This window comes from Tribolium castaneum, chromosome 8 (assembly GCF_031307605.1).
Source record: "Tribolium castaneum strain GA2 chromosome 8, icTriCast1.1, whole genome shotgun sequence".
Lineage (NCBI taxonomy): Eukaryota > Metazoa > Arthropoda > Insecta > Coleoptera > Tenebrionidae > Tribolium > Tribolium castaneum.
This window is the reverse complement of record NC_087401.1, coordinates 15,964,763-15,978,855: the sequence shown is the minus strand read 5'-3', so window position 1 is coordinate 15,978,855 and position 14,093 is coordinate 15,964,763. Positions and strand designations below refer to the sequence as shown.

The 14,093-nt window shown below is 32.5% G+C and overlaps 1 protein-coding gene across 4 annotated transcripts in view; it reads left to right on the top strand.

Moving 5' to 3' along the window:
- The window catches only part of LOC662676 (potassium voltage-gated channel subfamily H member 6), a 38,159-nt gene that overhangs the window by 20,725 nt on the left and 3,341 nt on the right, over positions 1–14,093 (top strand). For 2 of the 4 annotated variants that reach the window (XM_008196431.3, XM_015980894.2), the window contains 10 exons: positions 2,186–2,426; positions 4,233–4,414; positions 4,590–4,610; positions 5,140–5,294; positions 5,342–5,574; positions 8,503–8,955; positions 12,191–12,384; positions 12,435–12,594; positions 12,647–12,757; positions 13,002–13,070. In XM_008196431.3, coding sequence (XP_008194653.1) covers positions 2,186–2,426; positions 4,233–4,414; positions 4,590–4,610; positions 5,140–5,294; positions 5,342–5,574; positions 8,503–8,955; positions 12,191–12,384; positions 12,435–12,594; positions 12,647–12,757; positions 13,002–13,070 — 1,819 coding nt within the window. The remainder of the gene's footprint in view (positions 1–2,185; positions 2,427–4,232; positions 4,415–4,589; positions 4,611–5,139; positions 5,295–5,341; positions 5,575–8,502; positions 8,956–12,190; positions 12,385–12,434; positions 12,595–12,646; positions 12,758–13,001; positions 13,071–14,093) is intronic. The other 2 variants (XM_015980893.2, XM_008196432.3) reach the window with 2 other exon arrangements.

Genomic DNA, 14,093 nt, shown 5'->3' with positions numbered 1-14,093 from the left:
AACTGTAAATTGAACACAATGTATGTTTTATTTGATTTCGATTTTGTACAATAAATAATAAAAACTATATTTCACAACACTCACAAATTTTCAGGAACTTTTTTTGAAGTAAAAAAAAATAAAAAATAAAAATTTGTAAAATTTCTTTTATCCAAATAATATTCTTGTATCAAACTAACTAAAACCATGTGTTCCACTAAATCTCTCGTTAAAGTGAACTACCATTTTGAATTAAACTGGCAACACTGCAAAATTAATTAAATTATATTAATTAAAGAAAGATACAACTGTCTAGTCGTGGGAAAGCTGCTGATTTCAAATTAAGAAATTGTGTAAATTATTTTTTTTAATAAAAAATTTCAGAAGTTTAATAAATTTGCACTTTTTTTTTCAAAAATCAGAACTCCATTTAGTATGTAATGGGAATATTTCAAATAATTATTGTTATAAATTGTTATTAAATAATTGTAATTAATAACGTATAAGCCATTTCAAAACTATAAAAACGCCAACGTTGTATTTTAGCAAATTTTTTTTTCAAATAAGATTGATAAAATTGTAAACTAGTTATTAATAATTAGTTCTCTCATTGAAAGTGCATGAATAATTTATAGGAACAAATTTTGAAAGAAAATGCGACGTTGGTGTATTTATAGTTTTGAAACAGCTAATACATACTAATAAAAAATTCAACAAAATTTTTTATCCTGGAAGCCAATAGAAGATAATGAAAACATAGTATTATAATTTTTTCAGGTCAGGTCAGGTCAGGTCAGCCAACGTCGCATTTTCATCTAAAATTCGCTGTTATAAATTATTCATGGAGTTCAAAAAATAATAACTAATGTAATTTATTTTTTCAATTTTGTTTAAAAAAATAATTAAAAAATAATTTTTATAGTTTTGAAACAGCTAATAGGCATAAAAACTTTTGATAATATATTAATTGTTTATTTTTACCAAGAAGACAGTACTATTTTAACACCATATTGTGATGATCACTATAATTTCTGAAGCGGTGGCTATGGAAAAAAATCTGAAAACGTTGAGCGTACTTGAAATTTTCTTTCAAATAATATGACATCTGTCATTAATTGCTAAAAACCATTATTTAAATAAAAATAAGCGTTTACTTTTAAACAATAATTTGTGTTTGATTATATTTTCGATAAAACCTTAGATTGTTTCTTTGTTTTATTGTCCATTTCTGTATTATTTCAATAAAAAAATGATGTGTTCCTGGAAGCCCTGGAGTATTTTATTGATGTTATCAGTACATGTGAACAAACCACTTTTTATAAATAATAGAAAAAACGATCGATGAGACCCATAAAAGCCGCCATTAATAATAGATCACTATTGATCTCCGGCCTCACTCGCCCCTTTTTAGATGCAAAATAAAACGTGATTATTGAAAATGTAACAATGACTGACCACCGACTTCTCCCCCCAACGGACATCCCGTTGATAATAACGTCGACAAGTTCGAGTCCGGAATCATCCCGGAAAATCGGCGATCGCCGGAAAGCCAGTTCAGTCGGTAGTGAAAAAAACGGCAAAAATGTGAATTTACAAGCCGGCGGCTCGTTCAAATACGAGATCGGAAGAAATCGCTCGGTTTCGAATCTGATCAATTTGCCGGCGAAATGGTCGAGCGTGAGGATTAAAGGCACTGGATTCAAGGAGTCAAGGAAAAGCGTCGTTAAGCTGGAATCGTGTAATGGATTACCGCTGAAGAAGGAGTTCCAGAACTTGCTCAGTCCCCAGAATCAGGTGAAGAAGAATATAGGAGATGTAAGTTGAGGGAGGAGTTTTGAGATTTTGAGGAGAAGCCGAGGAAAAGTCTCGTCTTCCCCAAACGCACTTCCTATAGATGATAGTTAATTACACGATGATTTATTTGTATTTTTGTGAGCGCGCGCTGATTGAATTCTTTTACGAGTGTTTAAATTTAGTGGAGTTCTTCAAAGAACAAACCGATGCTATTTCCGTCATGTGTGTGTACATTTAGTTAATAAAATTTAAAAATACCAAACTGGCGTTTAGTCGTGTGCACGAGCCGATAAATGGATCACCTCTTGGTGGATTCCAGAAGGCGTTCGTCGAATTTGCTACGGGTTGCGAACGTTGTAAAAAGCAGTGGCGTGCGTATGTGGGGGTTGTGGCTGATGGGTGACGGTTTCAGGTGCTGTCGTTGGGGGCCGATGTACTTCCAGAGTACAAATTGCAAAATCCAAGGATACATAATTGGACCATTTTGCATTACTCGCCCTTCAAGGCCGTCTGGGACTGGATCATACTGATTTTGGTGATGTACACTGCGATATTTACGCCTTATGTTGCCGCTTTTTTACTCAACGAGCCAGATAATAACAGGAAAAATAAAAAGTACGGGGAGGATCCTATTGTTATTATAGATTTGATAGGTAAGTAAAAAATTAAAAAATTAAAACATACTACGGATATCTAAAGGTTAGGATGTGGAAGGGTGTACAAATAAAACGTTCCCGTCCTAGATAGAGAGCCGTGTATTTGTATAACGGTTAACACATAGCAAACAAAAAAACAGACAGATAGAGCATTTCATACTCAATAGTAAGACATAAACATAATGCAAAAATTTTATCATAAACTATATTAAAAAAAAATTCAAACTTTGCCCCATATTTTTCAAAACGCTGCGAATACGGTCACAGATGCAAGAAAAATGTTGGGAAGAAAGTTGTAGAGAATTAAATTTTCTACAAAACAAAAAAGTCCGCGAGACCATATCTATATTTTTAACCATTAAGACCACAAAGTCGTTCAAAGACGCTCAAGCGACGTATTTGCTTCATTTTGCCGGTGGTCATGAATTCCAAGTTAATTTAGACCTAAACCGTTGAAGATAGAAATATGGTGCCGCGGACTTTTTTGTAGAAAATTTAATTCTCTACAACTTTGTTCCTTACAATTTTTTTGTACCTTCAACCGTATTAGCAGCGTTCGCAAAAATATAAGGTGGAACGCAAATTGAATAATTTTGTGAGCACCGTCGCGTATTTATCAAAACGCTGGGAATACGGTTGAAGATACAAAAAAATGCTAAGGAACAAAGTTGTAGAGAATTAAATTTCCTACAAAAAAGTCCGCGAGACCATATCTATATCTTCAACCATTTAGGCCCCAAAGTCGTTCAAAAGCGCTCACGCGACAGATTTGCTTCATTTTGCCGGTGGTCAAGTATTGCAAGTTAATTTATACCTAAACCGTTGAAGATAGAAATATAGTGTCGCGGACTTTTTTGTAGAAAATTTAATTCTCTACAACTTTGTTCTTTACATTTTTTTTGTATTTTTAATCGTATTCTCAGCGTTTGCAAAAATATAAGAACGAACGCAAATTCAATAATTTTTTGCGCACCGTCGCATATTTATCAAAACGCTGGGAATACGATTAAAGATACAAAAAAAGTCTAAGGAACAAAGTTGTAGAGAATTAAATTTTCTATAAAAAAGTCCGCGAGACCATATCTTTATCTTCAACGGTTTAGGTATAAATTAGCTTTCCGTTACTTGACCACCGGCAAAATGAAACTAGTCAGTCGCTTCAACGTCTTTAGGGCCTAAACCGTTGACGATAGAAATATGGTTTCGCAGACTTTTTTAAAGAAAATTTAATTCTCTACAACTTTCTTCCTAACATTTTTCTTGTATCTTTAACCGTATTCGCAGCGTTTTGAAAAATACGGGACGAAGCGCAAATTTTAAATAATTTTTTCTCATGTTTTTTTGAAAATTTCAGTCAGTTTTTCTGTCTGTTAAGAGTGCAAAACTCAACAGTTTTGCATTTTTTCCAAGTAATTAGTGAATTGGTTGGATTTAAAATAATTTAAATTTAATTGCCGTACTACTTATTTGGGTACAAAAAATTCTCGTTTCGTCTCCTAACTTATAGTCCTCCGTAGAAAAAAATCTGTAGCAAGAAACGGAGAATAAATTTATTTAAAATTTGTTCTATTGTCTTTAATTTATCGATTTTGTTTTGTGTCACCGTGATTTAATCAGTTGGCCAACTTACAAAATAGGAGCTGTCTGAATGCATGTATTTCAGTTCTCATTTTGTAATACATATTGAATGGAAAATCAATAATGCGCCTCTTCACTTGTAAATATTTAATAGAGTGCTTCCAACTAATTCAATTAGAAGTAATTCACTCGAAAAAAATCAGCAACTTTTCTCGCTTTTTCCAGTGGATGTAACGTTTATCATCGACATTCTTATCAACTTTCGGACGACTTACGTCAGTGGTAACGACGAAATCGTCTCAGACCCGGTCCGAATAGCCATCCACTACCTAAAAGGGTGGTTTTTTATCGACTTGGTGGCTGCGGTGCCTTTCGATTTGTTGTTTTTCGGAAGCGACACGGACGAAGTAAGTCACAAAAAAAAAACTCAGTCGAAAATCGATGTTTAAAACCCTTAAATGTTGCATTGTGATAAAAGGAATGTCATTGTTAGACACAGGAAGGTAGAGCGACTCGATCAAGTCGCATCACAAGTTTTTGTTCATGGTTGGATATTTTTTAAACTGAGATTCTTTTCTATAGTTGGGCTTGGACAAAGACGAGGTAGTTAACGTAGTTTGGTGCCTGATTTACCACACGGGCGCCGACCAACACCAAAAACATTCTTTCGCAAAAGCAACGTAAAATATCCAAAAAAAAATTAAGTGGAGTCCGGTTATAACGAACTAAGGGAAGTCAGAATAAATCAAGTTGCCTTGATAAATGTCAAAAAAAAAGACGGTAGCAAGATGTAGTTTTTACCAAAATTGTTTTCCCAAAAAAGGGAAAAATGCAGCACCCTGTACATATTACTGTTTCCTATGTTAAGCTAATAAAAACATTTTTTAACGAACTTTAACTGGACTCCACTGTATTTCCCCACCTTGTCGGCGCCCCTGATTCGGCTGAAAATTTTCCAATTAGCAATATTGTTAAATTTTCACCAGCGGCAGCTTACACCATATTTCTCACACCTAGCATGGCATGTTTTAAGGGACTTCAGGCACGGATTAGGCGCAAAAACACACAAAAAAAATTCGAGGCTTTTTGCAAATGTTCGCACTTTCGCACATTGAAAAGCTGGTTTTTCCAGACGACAACTCTGATTGGATTACTAAAGACTGCTCGCCTTTTGCGTTTGGTCCGAGTTGCGCGAAAAATCGACCGATATTCCGAATATGGAGCCGCCGTTTTGCTGCTTCTGATGGCCACGTTTGCGCTCATCGCCCATTGGCTGGCCTGCATATGGTAATGTTTGCACCAGTTTAGGGTTTTTTGGGTGATTGGTGTGGTAGGTACGCCATCGGGAACGCAGAAAACCACTCGAAAATCGGATGGTTGGAGATTCTCGCCAATGACACGCATCAGTTCTACGGGCCGAATAATACAGGGGGGCCCAGCATTAAAAGTCGGTATGTGACGGCCCTGTATTTCACCTTCACGTCGCTGACCAGTGTGGGCTTTGGCAACGTTGCCCCGAATACGGACGCCGAGAAGATTTTTACCATCTGTGTGATGCTGGCTGGGTGTAAGTTTTTAATGTTAATTAAAAGTGATTAATTAAAATTCACAATACGGCGGGTGGCGTAAATCAAACGACAAAGTTTGCAACTTTGGAAGTCTCTTGAGGTGGAAATAAAACTTTACTAAGTGACCCAGCTTAGTTTAAATTTTAAAATTGTGGCCAATATTTCGAATAAAATCAATAAATTCGGATTTTTATATTTATTGGTTTTTTCCCGGCGCCTCCACCATTTTTACTAATTGAGTGGGATTTTGTTTATTTCGAACGCAAAAATTCAATTCAATTCGAGGAAGCATTACATTTCATAAAAGTTCTAGGAAATGAATTTTCCAAGAAACTGGGAAAACTCCGAGCAATTTTATAGTTTCCTACTAAAACTGGCTTCTTAAATTATCTTATTCTCTCGAATGTTAGAGCTATTACAGATGCCCTGAAGATTAATTAATTAATGGTAAAGTTCAGGACCTTTTTAACAGTTTTAACAGTTCTCCAAATCCGAATTATACAATTTACCGTGTTTGAAAAATTAAATGTTTGATCTGTTTTTTTTTTTCAGAAATTTTTTATTTTTTTATTAATCAGGTAGCTACGTATTTTTTAGAGACGTTTTTTAAAAATTTTTTGCTCTCTAATAAATGATAATAATTTAACAGCTACTTAATAATAATAATTAATAATTTAAACCGCAGTTATTACGTAAATAATTAATTTTCATTATAAGCAGTTGCAGAAAAATTCTGAAAAATTTACAGACATAGAAAAAAATATAAGGCATTTAGCAAACGTCGAATTTTGTCTGAGTTGAATTGTAATTTTTTGTTTCACTTTTAACGAAATTTCGTTTAAGAATGGCTTGTTTTTGGTCAAAAATTTGGTGATTTTTTGTTCTAATTTAACAAAAACAGGAAGAAGACTTGATTTTTGACCTAAAAACGTGTTTAAATTCTCAGAACTTGCAAAAATAATGTCATTTTTGACATATTTCTGTGATTTTTTGGCTTACTTTTTAAGAAATTTTGCGAAATAATTGAGTTTTTGCTGAATAAACGCTTAGAAAAGGTCAATTTTTGGTCATTTTTGACCAAATTTGGTGATTTTTTAGTTCTAGATTAATAAAAACAGGATGAAAAACTTGATTTTTTGACTGAAAACGTGTTTAAATTTTCAGAACTTGCAAAAATAATATTATTTTTGACAAAATTCTGTGCTTTATTGGCTTACTTTTTAAGAAATTTTGCGCAATAATTGAGTTTTTTGCTGAAACTTTTGAAACTTTTGCTGAAACTAGGAAATGAATTTTCCAAGAAACTGGGAAAACTCCAAGCAATTTTATAGTTTCCTATTAAAACTGGCTTCTTAAATTATTTTATTCTCTCGAATGCTAGAGCTATTACAGATGCCCTGAAGATTAATTAATTAATGGTAAAGTTTAGGATCTTTTTAACAGTTTTAACAGTTCTCCAAAACCGAATTATACAATTTACCGTGTTTGAAAAATTAAATGTTTGATCTGTATTTTTTTCAGAAATTTTTTATTTTTTTATTAATCAGGTAGCTACGTATTTTTTAATTAATAATTTAAACCGCAGTTATTACGTAAATAATTAATTTTCATTATAAGCAGTTGCAAAAAAATTCTGAAAAATTTACAGACATAGAAAAAATATAAGGCATTTAGCAAACGTCGAATTCTCTCTGAGTTGAATTGTAATTTTTTGTTTCACTTTTAACGAAATTTCGTTTGAGAATGGTTTGTTTTTGGTCAAAAATTTGGTGATTTTTTGTTCTAATTTAACAAAAACAGGAAGAAAACTTGATTTTTGACCTAAAAACGTGTTTAAATTCTCAGAACTTGCAAAAATAATGTCATTTTTGACATATTTCTGTGATTTTTTGGCTTACTTTTTAAGAAATTTTGCGTAATAATTGAGTTTTTGCTGAATAAACGCTTAGAAAAGGTCAATTTTTGGTCATTTTCGTAAAAATTTGGTGATTTTTTAGTTCTAGATTAATAAAAACAGGATGAAATACTTGATTTTTTGACTGAAAACGTGTTTAAATTTTCAGAACTTGCAAAAATAATATTATTTTTGACAAAATTCTGTGCTTTATTGGCTTACTTTTTAAGAAATTTTGCGCAATAATTGAGTTTTTTGCTGAAACTTTTGGTCATTTTTGACCAAATTTGGTGATTTTTTCGTCCTAATTTAATAAAAACAGGAAGAAAACTTGATTTTTGGTTTAAAAACATGTTTAAATCCTCAGAATTTGCAAAAATAATGTTATTTTTGACAACATTCTGTGCTTTATTGGCTTACTTTTTAAGAAATTTTGCGTAATAATTGAGTTTTTTGCTGAATAAACGCTTAGAAAATGTATACTTTTGGTCATTTATTACCAAAGTTGGTGATTTTTTCGTTCTAGTTTAATAAAAACAAGACGAAAAACTTGAATTTTAGTCTATAAACGTGTTTAAATCCCCAGAACTTGCAAAAATAATTTTTTTTACATAATTCGGTGATTTACTGGCTTATTTTTTTTTAAATTTTGCGCAATAATTGACTTTTTGCTGAATAAATGCTTAACAAAGGTAAATTTTTGGTCATTTTCGATAAAATTTGGTGATTTTTTGTTCTAGTTTAATAAAAACAGGAAGAAAAACTTGATTTTTTGTCTAAAAACGTGCTCTATAATATAATGAGTTGAATCCGTACTTTACCGCGACCTTGTCTAACAAAATAAAAAACCAGATGCCTTAGAAACAACCCTGGAGCAATCAAGTGAATTCTTATCCGTTTTCTAATTTTCAGTGAATTTTTTGTCATATAAAATCCCTCGTTCCACTGTGTTATTTTTATCCAAAGCCAAATTGCACTTGAATTCCCATTTGTCGGAATGTCACCACTGGCAAACAAAATCCCTTTTTTGCAGCCCTGATGTACGCCAGCATCTTCGGCAACGTTTCGGCCATCATCCAGCGCCTATACTCAGGCACAGCTCGTTACCACACTCAGATGCTGCGCGTCCGTGAATTTATTCGCTTCCATCAGATTCCAAATCCTCTGAGACAGCGTCTGGAGGAGTACTTCCAGCACGCTTGGGCCTTCACCAACGGCATCGACATGAACTCGGTGCTCAAGGGCTTCCCCGAGTGTCTCCAAGCCGACATTTGTCTCCATCTCAACCGAAATCTGCTACAGAATTGCAGCGTTTTTGACGGAGCGAGTCCCGGGTGTCTTCGTGCTTTCACCTTGAAGTTCAAGACCACGCACGCACCGCCGGGGGATACCCTGGTGCACAGGGGGGATGTACTCAGTTCGTTGTATTTCATTTCAAGGGGGTCGATTGAGATTCTGAGAGATGATATTGTGATGGCCATTTTAGGTGAGTTTTTTTTTGAAAATTATCTTATCACTTGTTATCACTTATTATCAAAGATTATCGATGGTCCAAAACTATTTGATGAAATAATTGTAATTTGATGTAATAATGTCCTGAACTATTTAATTACAGCAAGTGTCTGCTAAAAATTTTTTTAATTAATTAGTATGAAGGTAAATTGCCAAAAAACCGAATAAGATGATTGTTGATTTATTGACAAATTGCATAAAATTGGAACGTTATCGGCCATTTCATCGAATTGAATTCTAGTTCGGTGACCGGTTTAGGTGTCGTCTCATTTGTTCCAGGAATGCGTACTTGACCAATAAAAATACAGACATTACCTCCACCTTGTTTATCTACCGGGCAAAAAATTGCAACGTGTTTGTCATTGGGTATTGACGTGCTAATGCACTCCCAACAATCAGACAAACCAATCAGAAGGCGTGTTAGCAAAAAACTGGTGTTTATTATTTTAAATATCCGCTGATATTTAAACACTTTGGTTAAAGAATTATGCAACAGTTCAAATGTAATCGTTTAAAAATAATTTAAATTAATTTAATATATTTATTATAAATTATTAATTATAAAAGCACCTGACCGGCAATTTGCAGAACGTTGGTTCGAATTGTAACTTTTTTTTGTCTCTAATAAAAGTGACAAAAGTTTTTTTTCTGTGGGTTGTTAAGTTAATTAAGTTTAATATTCATTGTGTAGCTCAAATTTACCTGGTAATAAAATTTTAAGTTTAAGTTATTCGCTAATTAGGCATTTTTGTGCTAATTTTTATTAAAAAAAAATTTTATTAAAAAAAATTATATCTTTTCGAACTAATGAACTCTAATAAAAAGCACTGGTTTTAAAGATATATTAGTCAACTTTAAGCAAAATCTTTTACCAAAAAAAAAATGCAGTGCCATTAAAAATGTTTTAATAATTAACTCGAAAAGTAAATAAAATTTCGAAAAATAGAAAGTTTTGTTTTTGAATCATATTTGATAAAAATAAAATTTGTTTTGAATAGCGCTGAAGTTTTCTTGAAAAAAGGCCTATTTCCGTAATTTTTGTGCCAAAATGTCCGAACTCTAGTTTGCCATTTATTTACAATAGTTACAATTAAATGTAGCTTTTTTCTCTTGGTTATGGTCATTTTTCATGTAATTCTTGCAATTTCGAGCATCGTTTGTTTCAGAATGACGTTAAAAATAATTAATTTGTTTTTTCATAAGAGAAAAGTTCTGAAAAATTCATACACGTATACATAGGGAATATTTCCCGCTTTTCTTCCTGGTTTTTCCTAGTCCTGGATTATCGACATCCTATTATCCCACTTTTTCCATTTACCTGATTTACGACTCGCCAATATATCAAAAGAAGTGATCGGCAAAGGATTTTACGTTCTGTTTTTATTTATTTTGCATCAAAAATTGAATAACGGACGGAAATTTCATCCATGACTAGGTTTTATATTCAAATTACAAGGCAAATTAAATATTATAATTAATAATCAGACCCGGGTGTCGAATTTGAGTTTTTAATCATTATTCTGCAAATTGATTAAAACAATAAAATGTGCATTGTTTTCCACGAAATGTTTATTCAGCCGCTGGCATGTAATTAGTAAAAATGTTTTAAAAAAAAATTAATTAGAGGCTTTGATACATTTGTTGGATTACAAGGTAAACATTGTTACCAACATCCCACACGTCCATTGAAAATTTTGTTTTTTGATTTTTAACACAGTAAATAACACTAGTTTACAATTTTTTTCTCTTCCTAGGAGATAATGTACACTTTAATTAATTGTCACGTCTAGATTTTTTAATATATCACGTGTTCAATAATTGTTCTGGTCGTGGTTTGCTGTGGTTTTCTCTTTCTAGCATGAAAATGGTTTGCTGTCAACTTGTTTAAATATTGTCTTATTTTTGCATTTAGGAGTTTTTGATAAAAATTACGTTGAAAATCATGATAATTGTAAGCAGACGTTCAAAAATTTACTCTGAACGTGTGAATTTTTGGCCTGACACTGACAGCTGTCATCTGTCATTGTTTTGTAATGTTAACCGAGACGTACATTTTTTGTGACAATTGCCACGCATAGGCGATCTGACCAGAACAATTATTTACGTAAAGTTTTGAAAATTTGTTTCACCTGTTGGTAAAAAATATCGTAAACTAGTAGAATATCGTGTTTTCCTCAAATCTTTCAACAAAAAAATTAATTAAACGCTAATTAGGCATTTTTGTGCTAATTTTTATTAAAAAAAATTATATCTTTTCGAACTAATGAACTCTAATAAAAAGCACTGGTTTTAAAGATATATTAGTCAACTTTAAGCAAAATCTTTTACCAAAAAAAAAATGCAGTGCCATTAAAAATGTTTTAATAATTAACTCGAAAAGTAAATAAAATTTAGAAAAATAAAAAGTTTTGTTTTGTTGAACATTTGATAAAAATAAAATTTGTTTTGAATAACGCTGAAGTTTTCTTGAAAAAAGGCTTATTTTCTTAAATTTTAAACTTTCTTCCGTAATTTTTGTACCAAAATGTCCAAACTTTAGTTTGCCATTTATTTACAATAGTTACAATTAAATGTAGCTTTTTTCTCTTGGTTATGGTCATTTTTCACGTAATTCTTGCAATTAATTGTCACGTCTAGATTTTTTAATATAACAAGTGTTCAATAATTGTTCTGGTCGTGGTTTGCTGTGGTTTTCTATTTCTAGCATGAAAATGGTTTGCTGTCAACTTGTTTAAATATTGTCTTATTTTTGCATTTAGGAGTTTTTGATAAAAATTACGTTGAAAATCATGGTAATTGTAAGCAGACGTTCAAAAATTTACTCTGAACGTGTGAATTTTTGGCCTGACACTGACAGCTGTCATCTGTCATTGTTTTGTAATGTTAAACGAGACGTACGTTTTTTGTGACAATTGCCACGCATAGGCGATCTGACCAGAACAATTATTTACTTAAAGTTTTGAAAATTTGTTTCACCTGTTGGTAAAAAATATCGTAAACTAGTAGAATATCGTGTTTTTCCCAAATCTTCCAACAAAAAAATTAATTAAACCCTAAAGTTCAAGTCTTGTTGGAGTTAATTGGTAGCGCTTCCGGTGACGTAGGATTTGAACCGGAAATAACCACACACTAGATTACAAGCAAACATTGCGACTCTTGTAATATGCTGTGCGCTTGAGGCTCTTCCTATCTACGTTTCTTCGTTTCAGGCAAATATGATATTTTCGGGGAAAACCCGTGCTTACATCCCACATTGGGAAAGTCAAGCTGCAACGTTCGGGCTTTGACGTACTGTGATTTACATAAGATACATAGAGATGATCTCCTAGACGTGCTAGAGCTCTATCCCGAGTTTTACAACCAGTTTATGAATAATTTAGAAATTACGTTTAATTTAAGGGATGTAAGTACAAGTTTAATTTTCGATTTTCCCCAACTTATCGAGTGATTTAGGAGGAGCAAGCCGGTGTTATCCCCCGGCGCTCTTTCTACCCCAAAAGCCACACAAAAGAGAGTCGCTATTTTCGAGGAGTCAACTCGAATGGAGTTTCCAGTCGGGGGAACTCAATGACCGGACGCCAGGACTCCCAATACAGCGACGAGTCCGAGTCAGGTAACTCCCCCGTTTGGAGAAAAAATAAAGTATGCACCTCGTGCGCTTGCAGGACATGGAATTTTGGAGTTTTCGACGGAAAAAGCCGGTCAGGACGTGACACCAATCAATTTGGACTTTGGCGAAGAGAAGAAGCGATCGTCCACTTTGAACTCAATCACAGGTAATTAACTCTGCCAATTAACCTAATCGATTAATTAATCCGACGATTAAATTGGTTATTCTTTGACAGTTTTGATGTGCTCTCCCCTTTTGCTCGTTATTTCGGAACGAACCTTGTATTATTAATTTAATTTATTTTTTTTATTAATGACACAGTTGATTGTTACGTTTGATGATATATAAAATTTTCATAGCCAACTGTGTCAGTAATAAAAGCAATTTTATTGCATATTGACCGTGTTTAGGCATGCTATCACAGCTCAAAAGAAGTATACCCGATCTAAGGTTACACAAAACGCATCAGCCGCTCATAGGTAAGATATCTGTTTATGAAATACACTCTTACACTGTTTTATACTGGGTGTAATTGAAATACGACACATTGAAATTTTGCTTTTGACGCAATGAAAGGTTGAATTCGCGCAAAAGTGAATAGACGGATGCAAAGCCGCTTAACTAAGGGATTATTTCGCAAATATTTTGCCACAAACAAGAGAAATAATCACGGATTACCGGTTAATTAACTAATTGAAAACGCTACTTGGGCTGGTTTTTTCACTGTTTTTCCATTAAAAATTAAAGTGTTATTTGTTTTATTTTCCACCTTTTCCTTTTTCCCGTAAATCTAGTTTTATTACTAGATTTGTATTTGCTTTGACATTACTGAACTTTAATTTTGTTGCATCAAATGATGGAAAAAAAACTGCTTATTTTTTATTAATTTATCTTATTATTTCATGTTTTTCACTCTTTGTAGAAATTATGTCGCTTATCCGCTTAACTAAGGGATTATTTCGCAAATATTTTGTTTCAAACAAGAGAAATAATCACGGATTAGCGGTTAATTAACTAATGAAAACGCTACTTGGGCTGGTTTTTTCACTGTTTTTCCATTAAAAATTAAATTATTATTTGTTTTATGTTCTACCTTTTCTTTTTTCTCGTAAATCTAGTTTTATTACTAGATTTGTATTTGCTTTGGCATTTGAATTTTAATTTTGTTGCATCAAATTATCGAAAAAAAACTGCTTATTTTTTATTAATTTATCTTATTATTTCATGTTTTTCACTCTTTGTAAAAATTATGTCGCTTATCCGCTTAACTAAGGGATTATTTCGCAAATATTTTGCTACAAACAAGAGAAAAAATTACGGATTACCGGTTAATTAACTAATGAAAACGCTACTTGGGCTGGTTTTTTCACTGTTTTTCCATTAAAAATTAAATTATTATTTGTTTTATTTTCCACCTTTTCCTTTTTCCCGTAAATCTAGTTTTATTACTAGATTTGTATTTGCTTTGGCATTTGAATTTTAATTTTGTTGCATCAAATTAT